Source organism: Pleurodeles waltl, chromosome 5, assembly GCF_031143425.1.
Source record: "Pleurodeles waltl isolate 20211129_DDA chromosome 5, aPleWal1.hap1.20221129, whole genome shotgun sequence".
Taxonomy (NCBI): Eukaryota; Metazoa; Chordata; class Amphibia; order Caudata; family Salamandridae; genus Pleurodeles; species Pleurodeles waltl.
In genome coordinates this window covers 933554477-933568007 of record NC_090444.1, presented here as the reverse complement: position 1 = coordinate 933568007, position 13531 = coordinate 933554477, and the positions used below count along the sequence as shown (strand labels likewise).

Below are 13531 nucleotides of genomic sequence, written 5' to 3'. Positions count from 1 at the left end.
GTAACCTCCAACCCCGGGTCTAAACATTGCTCCAGTCCATGGCCACGGTGTTACCAGGCCTCGATTGGCCCCCCCATCAGCAGGTCGACAACTTACTCGTAACATCAATCCAGGCTGCCACAGAGTCGCTCCTCAACGCACTGGGATACCGCAACACTTGGTGCAGTTGTCAGAGACCTCCTAGCCCAGGTGCTTAGATTGGTGTGACTAGGCACTGCAAGCTGGGAATCAGGCCGCTTGAGAGAACCATACCTCCGTCTCACCACTGCAGCAATTAATCTGCCAGAATCCACTCTCTGCCTCGCTCCAAACAAGTCCACAATCAGTCTGGCAGATTCAGGGGTCTAGAGGCATCGCTAATGGAGCAGCCTTCCCCCTCTATACCGGCTGAGGTGCGACTTTATTTGAAGAGGGCCGCCTGTGGCCCAAACTAGGCAGCAATCCTTGGTGTGGACTCTCTGCTGCCCCTCCTTCGCTGTATTCAGACTTGAATGTTATTCAGCATTGTTATCTCCTCATTACTTACCTTCCTGTATTCACCACAATTCTAGGATTTATTTTTCGGAACTAGTAAATTGGAACTTCCGATCAGTCACATCACTGCCCTACCATAGCTCTTCACTTTCCACTGTAGTCATTTACATATTATTCAAGAATCCATTTGTCTTGTACATCCCAGTAAATAATCAGCGTGTGTGCAATCAAATCCAAATTGGATAGGCCTTTGTAATCTCAAAAAACACATGACAACTCCAATTCCCTCATTAGACCTTTGGGGACACAGCAAATATTCCATCTACCATGGTTCCTTCGAAGCAGGAATTTGCCTCCATTTTCACCACACTCATTACGGAATAAATCAAGCAACTTAAATTTTGATTGGCTCATATGAAGGATCAGCTCGAAAAAATGCGTTGCTCTCGGCAATATCATGTTGCATGAATGGACAATACTTTTGTGTCCCTTTAGTCTCTACCTTAACCTCAGGCAAGAACAACATAATAAGTATTAGCCACAGTACACATTATGATTTGTAACATTTCACCCTAATTTTGTCTAGACCCCCTTAAGACACTCAGCGACTAGGTTCTCAAGAGTTTCCAAATTCAAGAGACAAGTTATGGGGCACAAAATGTTTTTGGTACAAGCTCTTACATTATAGAATGTCCTTTCAAGCTGCTTGTAATCTTTGATGCAAGTCAAGACATTTTTCAAGCACCTAAAAACATGTCTATTTTTATAAATGAAAATGATAGAGCTAAAACCTGGGTTCTGCTTTCCCTTCTTCTAGTGCCATGCAACCAAGGAGCTGTAAGTAACAGTGCAGTCTTATGTTATGCTAACATAGAAGGAGATGCTCAGCTATAAAATAAAGTGTAGCTCCCTGTCGCTCAAGCAAAATATGCAGTGTTGTGCTCCAGGGACTTTCTTAGCGGCACATCTAAATATATGGTACAGATGTATTTGCCTACGTTTATTATCCCCATTCTATGTAAAAAAAATAATTAAAAAAAACACGTTTCACAAATACATTGTTGAGTAAGAGATATACTTCAACCTACTTCAAATCATTACTACTACAAGCGAGCAACTGCCAAGTCTCTTCGCCATTCTGGACCAAAAAAACCCGCACGCATGTTAAACCGTCTCATATTTCACAGAGGAAATGCTTGGTCGCACACACAAGAAATTACTAATTTGCAACGAAATTGAATATTACAGTTAGCCAAATTTGGGGTCTAAGGCATGACAGACTGAAGGTCTTTGAATGCCTGCCTCACACGTTCCAAGATGCAAATGATTCCAAAAGTATTTTGAGAGTTGTATTTATACGTGCATGACCAGGACAAAGAAATCGCTGTCAAAATCATTTAACCGAAATTCAGACAACAACAAAAAACATCCACTCACCTGCAGCACCATTTCCATTTCCCACCACCACCAGGGCACTCACAGATTTCTTCCTTCCTTCCTTGGCAGTCATATTAAATACATTTTTCAACTGTGAAAAATAAAGAACATACATTGTAAAATTACTATGTCTATTATTCAATTAAATAATCGAAAAGTCTTGTATTATGCACGGTGCACGATTGTTTTAACAATGCACAAAAATCTAAATATGGAGCCTTTTCAAGCATTATCAATGCACCAGACTGGTTTTAATTAATATCAAAGAGGAGCAAAACTACATTAGTTCAGAGACAAATTGATATTTAAACAAATATTTGCAAAGCTGATAGGTATGGTCTTTAATATCTGGCAGCAGGACGTTTCTCATACTTTGCTGTGAGCTTACTTTTCATAGATGACTGCCGTGTTGAAAGTAACACATCACCCACCTTGGACCATTAGTATTCTATAATAGCCATCCATGCACAGACCGCGGCTTTAAATGTTTTTGGCATATTTTATCATTTTTTACAGCTCTGCGATGGCCGACGCATTTAGAAGCAATGAGTCGGACAGCTTTGTCTGCACCACAGTAACCTACCTTGCCAAAACATATCCGTTAAACCTTCCAAGATGAAACAACTACTGCTGCACAAAGGTAAGCAAGCGTTAAGTAGCGCTGAGAAAACAGGTTCTCCTGGTCTATGTAATGGTGCTTTTGGCTGTCTGTGCCAAGGCCTTGGAATCACTGGAGATCACAATGTCTGGAAAGTGTGGAGAGGCAATGTGTGAAACGGCAGGTGTGCAATAGCAACATGAACAGAGGTATTGGCTTTTCTGGTGCTGCAGGTGGAGCAATGATGCCATTGAAATGTTTGGGGCAGGAGGACGACTCAGAAGAAATCAATTTACATGTGGTGGGGGCATGGAGAAAGGACTACCATGTGGGTTCAGAAAGAAACACCGATTTTTAAGACAGATGCATCAGTTTTATTTTAAATGTGTCAGTAAAGACATTTATATTGAGTATATATTATATGTACATGAAAAGATAATACTGGAGAAACGAAAAGACAGAGAGAAGCACAAGGCCTGATGTGACTAGGAGCTGAGTGGCATAGGGTGGGTAATGGCACCTCAGGAGCTGCTCCTGGCTATTAATGTAGATTTTCCGAGTATTTTATGATGGAAAGTCTTAATTTTATTAAAGACATGGAGGCGAGTATTATGCTTTCTTTTCCTGCATTATTTTAATAGCAGCCAAGAGAAAAACACCAATTCCAGAGGTTTGCGTAACAAGCAACCAATGGGAGACAAGACTAGTAACCCTAACCAATCAGCACAGTATACAACGTAACATATACCAATCCTGACTGCAGGCAGCCCTCTTTTCAGCTGCGAGACAGTCAAGAAAATGATTTGAATAAAGGTACAATACAACAAATGAAACATATTGCCAGGACTAGTGCGAAAAAGTATTGAATTCTGTCCAGGTTAGGTGAGTAGGACGGCTTGACAGGATGGTGAATGTAGGAGTCAATCTTCAATGGAGATTGCAGTGGATGAGTACTTCTAGTAGAATCGGCATCCGCTGAATTAATTTGAAGGTGATGCTGGAGCGTTAGTAGTAACTAAAAGGGTGGGAAAGAACAACATTAGTACAGTAAGCGGTGGGATAATACTCGCCTCTGTGTCTTTAATAAAATTAAGACTTTCCATCATAAAATACTCGGAAAATCTACATTTTATGACAAGACCAGAGGCTCCTATTATGCTTGTTTAAAGCATGTTAACTACTACAGAAGTTGCTGTATTAACAGGTTTACAATAAAACGTGCGAAAGGTAGAATCATTTGACCAATCTGCCGATCTTAAAATATCTTCCAAGCGTGAACCAGCCCAAAAGGCTTTTGACGCCATAGCCCCTCTAGCAGAATGGGAACCAAACTTTGACGTATCAATGCCCGCTAGAGACATTACCCATTTGACCCAACGAGCTAAGGTAGGGGAAGATACAGGTTTATAGGGTTTCCTGAAGGAAATTAAAAGTTGGGAAGCAGAAGATGTTCTAAGATCGGCCATTTTTTGTTCATAAACGTTTAAACAGTTTCCCACACAAAGCTTCGGATGATTGGGAAAAAAGGGGTAGAAAACAGAAGTAATGTTGGTTTTTGTACGACGAGAGACATTGAACAGTACACCAGTAGGGGTGAAGTGACGAGCTGAGATATCCAGGGCTTTTACATCTGACAGACGTTTGATAGATACTAGACAAAGTAACATTGTTAGTTCAGCGGAAAGCATTTTCAAAGATAATAAGTTATTATCCTGCCATGAAACAAACATTTGTAAGACAAGATTGACATCCCATAAAGTGGTCTATTTGGGAATTGGAGGATTGGAAAATTTTACTCCTTTTAAGAGACGACAAATGATAGGATATTCTCCTACGGGTTTTCCGTTTATAAAAGGGTGATGTAGGGATATAGCTGACCTACATAGGTTAATGGTTCTGTATGATTTGCCGGCACTAGCTTGAGAAGCATGAAAATTAGCTATCAGAGTAAGATCTGCTGAAAAGGGATCACATGCTTTTCCCAGACACCAACTAGACCAGATGGACCAAGCTGATTTGTAAGCCTTGGAAGTGCCTGGAGCCCATGAATTGTTGATGTAGGTTGAAGCTTCGAGTGAAATTCCTGGATAAGATTCGGAAGACCTGAAACTTTCCAGGCGGGTAGGAGAAGGGTTTTGTTGAGAACGAGGTTGTGAGGGAGACCTTGTGGATTGAGAAGGAGGGAGGGGAAGGAGGGAGGGGAAGGAGGGCAGAAGCACAGGGAAGTCGATAGATAATTCTAGAAGAGTGGGATACCACACTTGGGCTTGCCATAACGGGACTACTAAAACTACTGTGGCTTTTTGACGCCGAAGGTGGGTGAGAACTCTGTTTATCATGATGAAAGGAGGGAATGCGTAGTTTATTGCATGAGGCCACTGTTGAAGAAATGTGTTGGTCGCTAAAGCGTGAGGATCTGGCCTCCAGCTGAAGAAACGAGGAAGTTGGGCATTAAGATGGGATGCGAAGAGGTCCATATGGAAAGGACCCCATTTGCGATGAATAGAGTTGAAGACCGAAGAGTGAAGCTTCCAGTCGCTGTAGTCGGAAAGATGACGTGAAAACCAGTCTGCAACTGAGTTGAGTGAACCTGGCAAGTATTCTGCTTGAACTGAAATTTTTTGGTGAAGGCAGAATTCCCCAAAGTTTTTTTGCTAGTTCTGCTAGCGGTTTGGATTTGGTACCGCCGAGGTGATTGATATATTTTACCGCCGTGAGATTGTCCATACAAAGAAGTACGGAACAAGAGACTCTGTTTTTGGTGAAGCTTTTGATTGCAAAGGAGCCTGCAATCATCTCTAAATAGTTGATGTGCAATGAAGACTCCTGCAGAGACCATGTGCCTCCAGTCGATATCTGCCCACACCTTGCGCCCCAGCCTGTTTGGCTTGCATCGGATTCTAAGACAAGATCTGGGGCTGAGGCAAAGATGGTCCTGCCATTCCAAGCTTCAAGATGGTCGAGCCACCATTGAAGTTCTGTACGGGATTCGAGGTCGAGGGGGATGAAATCTGAATAAGCAAGACCTTTGCGTAAATGTCGAATTTTCAATCTCTGAAGAGCCCGATAGTGAAGAGGGCCTGGGAAAATTGCCTGTATCGAGGATGAAAGAAGACCTACAATCCTTGCAAGAGACCTGAGGGAGAGAAAAGTCTGCTGTAAAGGTAGGGTTATCTCTGATTTGATACTTTTTATTTTTGAGTTCGGAAGTTGTAGGAGGCCTTGAGAGGAATTGATTAGAAATCCTAGGAATTCCATTGTATGTGACGGGGTAAACATTGATTTCTCGGTGTTGACTAGAAAACCTAGATCTGAAAGGAGTGAGATTGTGTAAGAAAGTTGAGACCGAAGGATAGAGATGTCTTGATGCATTAGAAGGATATCGTCTAGATAGATTATCATTCTGAAGCCTTGAGATCAAAGAAGAGCTACAATAGGTTTCATTAACTTGGTGAAACACCAGGGGGCCGAAGAAAGCCCGAAGGGTAGGCAAGTAAACTGGTAGGTGTGATGTTTCCATTGGAACTGGAGAAACTTTCTGTGAGAGTGATGAATAGGAACTGTTAAGTAAGCGTCTTGAAGATCCAGACGGACCATCCAGTCGTTTAGAAGAAACGAGTCTCTTAATTGAAGAATTGTTTCCATCTTGAAATGTCGATAGACAACGAACTGATTGAATTGTCTGAGGTTGATGACTGGTCTGATTTTCTTGTTTTTTCTGATCTCTAAAAACAGGGGGCTTATGAAACCTGACGGAAGAGGAGGAGCTGGTTGGATAGCTTGTTTTTGAAGGAGATCTTGGATTTCTGTAGAAATGAGATTTGACATTTCTTCTGCAAATCTGAGGGGGAGAAGGCTGGGAAGGAGTTTCGTAAAATTCTATTAAATAGCCTTTGACGGTATTGAGAACCCAGGGGTCTGAGGTAATCTCTTTCCATTTGTGGAGAAAATTTTTTAGACAACCCCCTATAGAAAGATAGCCATAAGATTGGCTTACCTGAATTGTTATAGGACCTGCGTTGGTTCCTCCCTCTGAACCCTCTGGAACGCTGGGGGTAGAATTGTGGACGAAAGTCTTGTTGTTGTTGCTGTTGGTAGTTATGGGACCCTCTGAAGCCTTGATTCCTGAAGGACCGGCCGGTGGAGCGGCCTCTTCCTCTACCGGCCCTGGCAAAAACCTGTGAGTTAAACACTTTTTTTAATTGACTGTTGAGCTTTGTCTAGAGAAGCAAAGGTGGTAACGTATTTGCTTAGTTCCTTAATGAAGTTATCTCCAAAGAGCAAGCCGTCAGCTTTAGCTCCTGGATCCATAGCTGCCAGGTTAGCAAGCTTAGGATCTAGCTTGAGAAGGAGTCCTTTTCGACGCTCGTGCGTCATGGCCGAATTCGCGTTACCAAGCAAACAAAAAGCTCTCTGAATCCAGAGGGACAGTTCTTCAGGGTCAATTGACTCTTCGTTGATTCTTGCGGATTCTGCCAGGTCGAAAATGCGGGATAAGGGACCGACCAAATCAAGGACTTTATCCTGGCAGAGGGGCCAGGCTCTGTCCACCCCTTTTCGGGGATCTTTACCGAATTTGGAGAAAAATGTTAGAAGGGACGGATCTATAGAAGGGGTAGCAGTAATGTGTAGGGGAAGAGAGGGTCTGGGACATTCAGAACGTAGTTTTGCCCGTACTTGCTTATCTAGGGGAAGACGTAATTTTGCCAGAATGTAACTCGCAACATGTTCAGAAGGTAACCATTCAGTAGAATTGGGATGGTGAATTAAGCCAGGATCAAACATGGGATTACCATCAGAATCCAATAGAGGGGCATGAGCTTGGTCAGCTGATGCTGATTTAGATTTTTTTTGGGGGGGGGTCCAATCCAAAAATCAGTGGTGTTATCATCCTCATTGTCTGAGGAAGAAACATTGTTATCCCCATCATCATCAGTGTCTCTAATGCCCGCAATCACAATTTTATGGGTCTTAGACACATTTTTTGTTTTATTTTTACTTTTAGTACCCATAACTTTATTCCCCTCCGTAGTAGGAGGCCTTTGAGGAGCTTCGCCCTCCATCCTGAGTGAGTTTGACTCACCATCCATTAGCGCAGGCGAGGTGTTAGCCTGATTAAAAGAAGCCTCCGAGGCTTTGCGCTTTCTGCTTTACCCCGCAGAATGGGCCACTTGTGATTGGGATAAACAGGACGACACAGTAGATTGAATTTGCTTGGAAATTTTTCCCATAGAAGCAGAAACTGCTTTTTTAAAAGAAGATAGAATAAAATTATTTAAATTATAAGAAAAATTCTCTTCAGAATCATTTGTTGTGAAAAAATCTGAAAAATCCATTTTGCTATGGAAAGAAAAATAAACTGGTAAATAAGGGGTTAACTATGAAGGGCAGGGCTTTAAAATTAACAGGCTTGTGACTCACCAGGAAGTTAAAAGATGAGAGGCTGGAAACACAATGCCACGCCTCACCAGCAAGTAATTGGGTCAGCACTCGACGAGGTGAAAGGGAGGAAGAGCTGCTGGAATGTTTGTAGTAAGCGACGCCGGTAAAGGAAACGCGCGTTGAACAACGGGTGCGCTCAGGCTGCGCAAGGAAGGTAGGAATTGGTGAAAGCTTTAATTCTTGTTGAAAGGCAGAAGAATGACACGAGCGCTTCACAAGGAATGCGCTCGGGAATGCAGACACAGAGTCTGAGAAGCTCGCGTCAGCCGGCGTTCAAGTTAGAACGTTCACGGTTACGCGAATGGATGAGGCTGGGATAGAGGCTTCTCTCCGCGCGCGCGATGAAATATTTAAGAGAAATACATGCCAGAGGCAACGAAGACGCGCGAATTCAATTAAAACATTAGAAAATAGTATAACGTGAACATGAAACAGTAAAAGTACATTAATATTAAACAAACTGTATGGAGCAACGAAAGATATACTTATCTTGACTGCGAGCAGCAAGAAAAGAGGGCTGCCTGCAGTCAGGATTGGTATATGTTATGTTGTATAGTGTGCTGATTAAGGTTACTAGTCTTGTCTCCCATTGGTTGCTTGTTACGCAAACCTCTGGGATTGGTGTTTTTCTCTTGGCTGCTACTAACATCAAGCAGAAAAAGAAAGCATAATAGGAGCCTCCGGTCTTTTCATAAAATTACCTCATGTGAGGCATTATCTTAGTAGTGGCATTTTAAAACAGAACATACCAACAAAAAAAACAAACAAAAAAAAAAAAAAAACAGAATAGGGATAAATGCAATCTTCATTTTTTAGGGTTGCTACAATACATTTACCTAAACAAAACTGTGACAGATGAAAACAAGCATTTGCAATGCAACAGGTCTGCCATTTGCTTGAGTTAGATCTATTGGTGTTTTAAATTCATAACAGGACACATAAATTGGTCAAACCTGCCTCATAATTTCGCCTTTTCGGCCATGGAATTCCGGTGGCCCGGCAAATAACTAAAGCACTTCCATTTCCCTTCTTCCTCTTTCTGCAGCCAAAAATGAAAATGTTGCCATTTAGCATCTTAATTTAAATGCACCATGCTAATTCCAATAGAATACCACTTTCACCACCCCATCATCAGCATGGCTGACTGGCTAACACAATTCCTAAAAAAAGACACAAGACAGCCACAGAGGAGTAATGAGAGAAAGAAACTAAAAGGGTCACCCAAACATTGATGGCTCAGAGGCAGCCCTCGGTTTCCCCACCTGCTGCCCCTCCCTCTGACCGATCCCACCCCAGTGGCAGCTGATTTATTTGTTCTGTAGTGCTCAGATGCACCAACTGAAGTGTCTTCTGGGGTTCCCCTGTAAATGAAGATTGTAGGCGCGGATCGATGATCACATCAGCGACGTCTCCCCTGCCTTGAAGGCCATGCACTGGCTCCTAGAGGCTGGAAGAATCTCACCCAAGCTCCCTATATGGCTAACCCGGTGAGCCATAAGTCGGAGCCACATCTCTTCAGTTAAAACTACCGCTCTGCCACCAAGCGAGGACTGCCAGATAAAGGCTGGCACCACTGCTGACCACCTCTCCCTTATATAACCCCAAAAAGAAAATAAAAAAGGGGACAAAAGTCGATTGAGTGAGTAATCGGACTTGCAAACTTGGGAACACGCTCCCTAACAAACTAAGGATAACGACCTATCCGTGGGGTTCGGAATGGCCATAAAAACTTGGCTATTACCGGAAATAAACACAAAAAGTATAGTAGCATAAGAGAAGCCAAGACTTATTTCTCTACTTAGAGATACAAGTTTCAAAAGGGATGGCTTTCCTACATGACCTGACAGGATAACTGTGATCTGCAACTAGGGCTGGCTCTTGTATCTTTAATAAGTAAGTGAAGAAGTCTCGGTTTTTCCAGGGGCGTAGTTTGGTCAGTAAAACTGGGGGGAGGGGGTATTATGAGCTTCAGATTTTCCTACAATCAGGCTGGCATTTAATATTTACTACATTAGAAGACAAGCATGGTGCATGAGAGGAGCTTTAGGGACAGCGGGCACGGAAAGAACTGCGGATTAGTAGGAGTACTAAGAGAGGGAGAGAGTGTGCGTTTTTGTTTTGTGTATGTAAAACTTCCTGGTGAATTCCGACTGATTTCACAATCCCCGACAGAAAGCAGCTGAACCCAACTGTTTATCAGAAAATACACCCCCCCACATGCATCGTAGCCGCACCACAGGAATGACAGCATATATAATGATAACAATCTAAGGGCCTACTTACTAGACTAAACAGTAAGCAGTTTGTGTGTCGTCCATGTAGAGAAAGCGCGATCTTACTAACAAAAGAACATTATTATCAACGTTATATCTCATCTCTTAACGATTACACCAGAATAGTAAATGTTTGATACACTACCGCGCAATTAAAACACAATTTAATGAATAACTCACGCAGGATAGTTTTAGGATTACTGCACGTGGGTATGTAACTGAAGGAGGCTGAACATGCTCCTTCTGTCCGGACGGTGGCAATGTTGGCACACTAAAGATCTCCACCTCGCCTCACCATTCAGAAAACATTGTCCTTGTCAGCTGTTTCGGAACAGCTCTGAAGGGGAATGCATTCTGTCAGTCAACCATTAAAGTCGCATTTCTCTTCAACGCTGAAAGACCTTTCTAGACAAGGCTTCTGCGATTCATACAGAGGCTGTTATCACTTCAGCGCTGCGCTTTGCCAATGATGTTTAATCAAGAGAAGGATTTGCTTCCCTTATTTAAATCTCTTGTCCTGCTTCACTACAATCAAATACATGTGGGCTGCCAGAGCTGTACATCAGAACTGTACATCCTTAGCTATCCCAGCGTTAATCTAGTGACCTCGAAAATACTGTAATGCCTTTGCTTTACGTCTTCAAGAGTCCCTTCTACGTAGTATTTGTTTAGGAAAATAGCAGCAGAAGTGTGCCCCTCTTTATAACAAGTTACTTACCTTTGGTAACGCTCTTTAAGGTGGATACTCTGTCTAACAACGGTTTCCCCACCTTTTGAATCCCTACAGGTGCCAAACTGGAACAGAGATTGTTCTTAGCATCGGCCCCGCATGCTGATAGGTTGCGCAGTGTGGCTCAGCATGTGTGCATTCTCGCCCAAGCTTAAGGCATAAGACAAGGTGTGGTTTTCACAGCAGTTAAACATGGCTCTGGGAACTCTGGATATTTCTTGTTGCTGCCCAGTGGCATAACAAAACGTGAGGGCCACCCTGCAAAATACAGACTTGCACATTCAGCCCCAACTCCAGAAGCTCAGTAGCAGAAGAAATAGGAGTCCCTGCCGCCGACTTGCTCCCACGGTTCCTATATCATGGAGGGTGTACGAATCTAGCTCTGCCAATCGTACAGGAGCCGAGTGCCTCCAACTTCACGATTTCAGTGGCAGAGCTGAATTGTACCCATCTGAATTCCTGACTTGCATGAGAGCTGGGTCTGACAGATCAGCCCTCCAAAGAAATTCCTGACCCTCTATGATAATCCCACTACAGCATCCAAACTTCATTTTAAGCCATTTCGTGAAGGGTCCTGGGATGCTCCGATCCTGGTTAAACTGGTAATGATGGCTAGCAAAGGAGAACACCTCAAAGATATGCATTTGCCGCGACCCTCTAACAAAGAAAAACATTGGCAAAACCACATATCTCAGCTTTTGGGCTTATTGGCACAATTGTAAAAATGGTATGATGCAGGAGCTTGCCGCATCATTTTCTAGGAACATATATGAAGACGTATGTGAGTGCATAAAGCAATGTATGTGAGTGCATAATGCATTACATGTGCAAGCATGTAGGAATGGACACAGGTACTATTGTTTTTCTTTATGGATCCATGATGGTCCAGTAAAAATAAAAAAATAAATATATATATATATATATATATATATATATATATATATATATATATATTATTAAATATTAGATTTCACTACTGATTTTGTTTTTTGGAAAGACGGAGGGGGCTGGCAACAATTTTTTGACTGGCCCTCACAATAAAAAAAATTAAAATATGAAAAAAAAAACATTGGGGTGAGGCAGCAGCAACGGATGAGTGGAGGCGGAATAAAATACAAATAAAGCCATGTCAGGAGAGGAGGGGAAATGCAGCACACAAAGGAGAAAGCAACAAGGGTGTGGGGGAGACGCACATAAAGGAGAGAGCAACAAAGAGTGCAGAAGAGTTTGGCAGACGCAAAGCCTATCAGAGAGAGAATGGGCAACACAAAAAAGAGAGAAACATTGAGCGCAGGGGGGGTATTTAGGGGAGGACAAGCGCATGATAGAGAAAGCTGAAAAACACAGGCACTCTCATGAAGTGATTACCCAAAAACAAAAATGTAGTTCCATAAAAGTAAATAGTGGAAAGCTAGGGGTCCATGAATCAGAAGGTTAGTAAAGAGGCGATGCTTCAGGGTAGGAATAAACACAAGAAAAGGAAAGCAAGCCATCGAATAAACAAGCAAGCAAAAGTCAATGGTAAGCAGAGGGTCAACTGTTATACCACTATGTTTTTGGTAAGCTCGCAAAAAGTCTTTTGAAATAGACAGCTTGAGCTGTCTGGTAGGCAGGGCCTAACCAGTTAGGTTGAGGCATGTGTGAGAAAGTAAATCTGCAAGTAGGAGAGCATAGTCAGCAGAAATATAAATATTTGTAAAAGTAAAAAATTGTGGAAATAAGTAAATAAATTAAACCATATAGCAATAATAAAAAATATGACCATAACAAATATTAAAGTATAAGAGAAGTGGTTTCTAAAACGTTTTATAAGATGAAGCACAATGGGGGCGTACAACAATACTGTCTTCAGTCTTAGGAGCTGGTGAGTGACAAGAGATTGACATAAGCACACCCAGGTGATGCGGAATAAAGGCAGCTCCCAACAGTTTCCTCCCCGTGCCCTCCATGATGCTTTCTCCCAGCACCAATGTTATTTTTGCTTCCCCCCCCTTCCCCACTGTTGCTTTTGAGTCCACTCCCACCTCTCTCTTGTTGCTTTCACGTTCCCTCCTGTGTTCGTCAGCGTTCCCCCCAACCCACTATTTTTCTGCGACACAACCCTACCCTCTCCATGTTGCTTTCATTAACCCCCACACCCCCTTGTGTTGCTTTCTCTAAATCCTACCATCTCCTTTGTTGCTTGGCTGTTCGCTCCCCAGACTCCCCACATTGCTTTGCCATTCTCTTCATCCAACCCGGTCTCTCTCTTCTGCTAGCCCTCCTGCTTACAAAAAAGCACCCAAGTCACCTGGTAGTCGCTTGCCTGCATGTTGTGCATGCCTACAAAATGATGCAGGTGGCCTCGTTAAAGGAGTTTGTTTTTGTTTTGTTAAACCTTAGTCACAGTGTACAGCATCAAGGATGCCATTCAGCATGGTTAAAAACCATTGGCAAAGCCAGTAGGTCACAAAGGTGAGACCTTATGACTTTGCCAGTGCTTGCTGTTGGCAGAGTGGGAGTCTGGTATTCAGGAGTCACAAGGTTCGCTTCTCTAATAACAAATGTGCCATCTGAGAGTATTTTACAGAATGTTCC

General features: G+C 42.7%; 1 protein-coding gene across 1 annotated transcript in view; it reads right to left on the bottom strand.

Moving 5' to 3' along the window:
• The window catches only part of MRPS5 (mitochondrial ribosomal protein S5), a 495636-nt gene that overhangs the window by 77319 nt on the left and 404786 nt on the right, over nucleotides 1-13531 (bottom strand). Inside the window, exon 6 of the mRNA XM_069235057.1 lies at nucleotides 1912-2002. Within this exon, the coding sequence (XP_069091158.1) occupies nucleotides 1912-2002 (91 nt within the window). The remainder of the gene's footprint in view (nucleotides 1-1911; nucleotides 2003-13531) is intronic.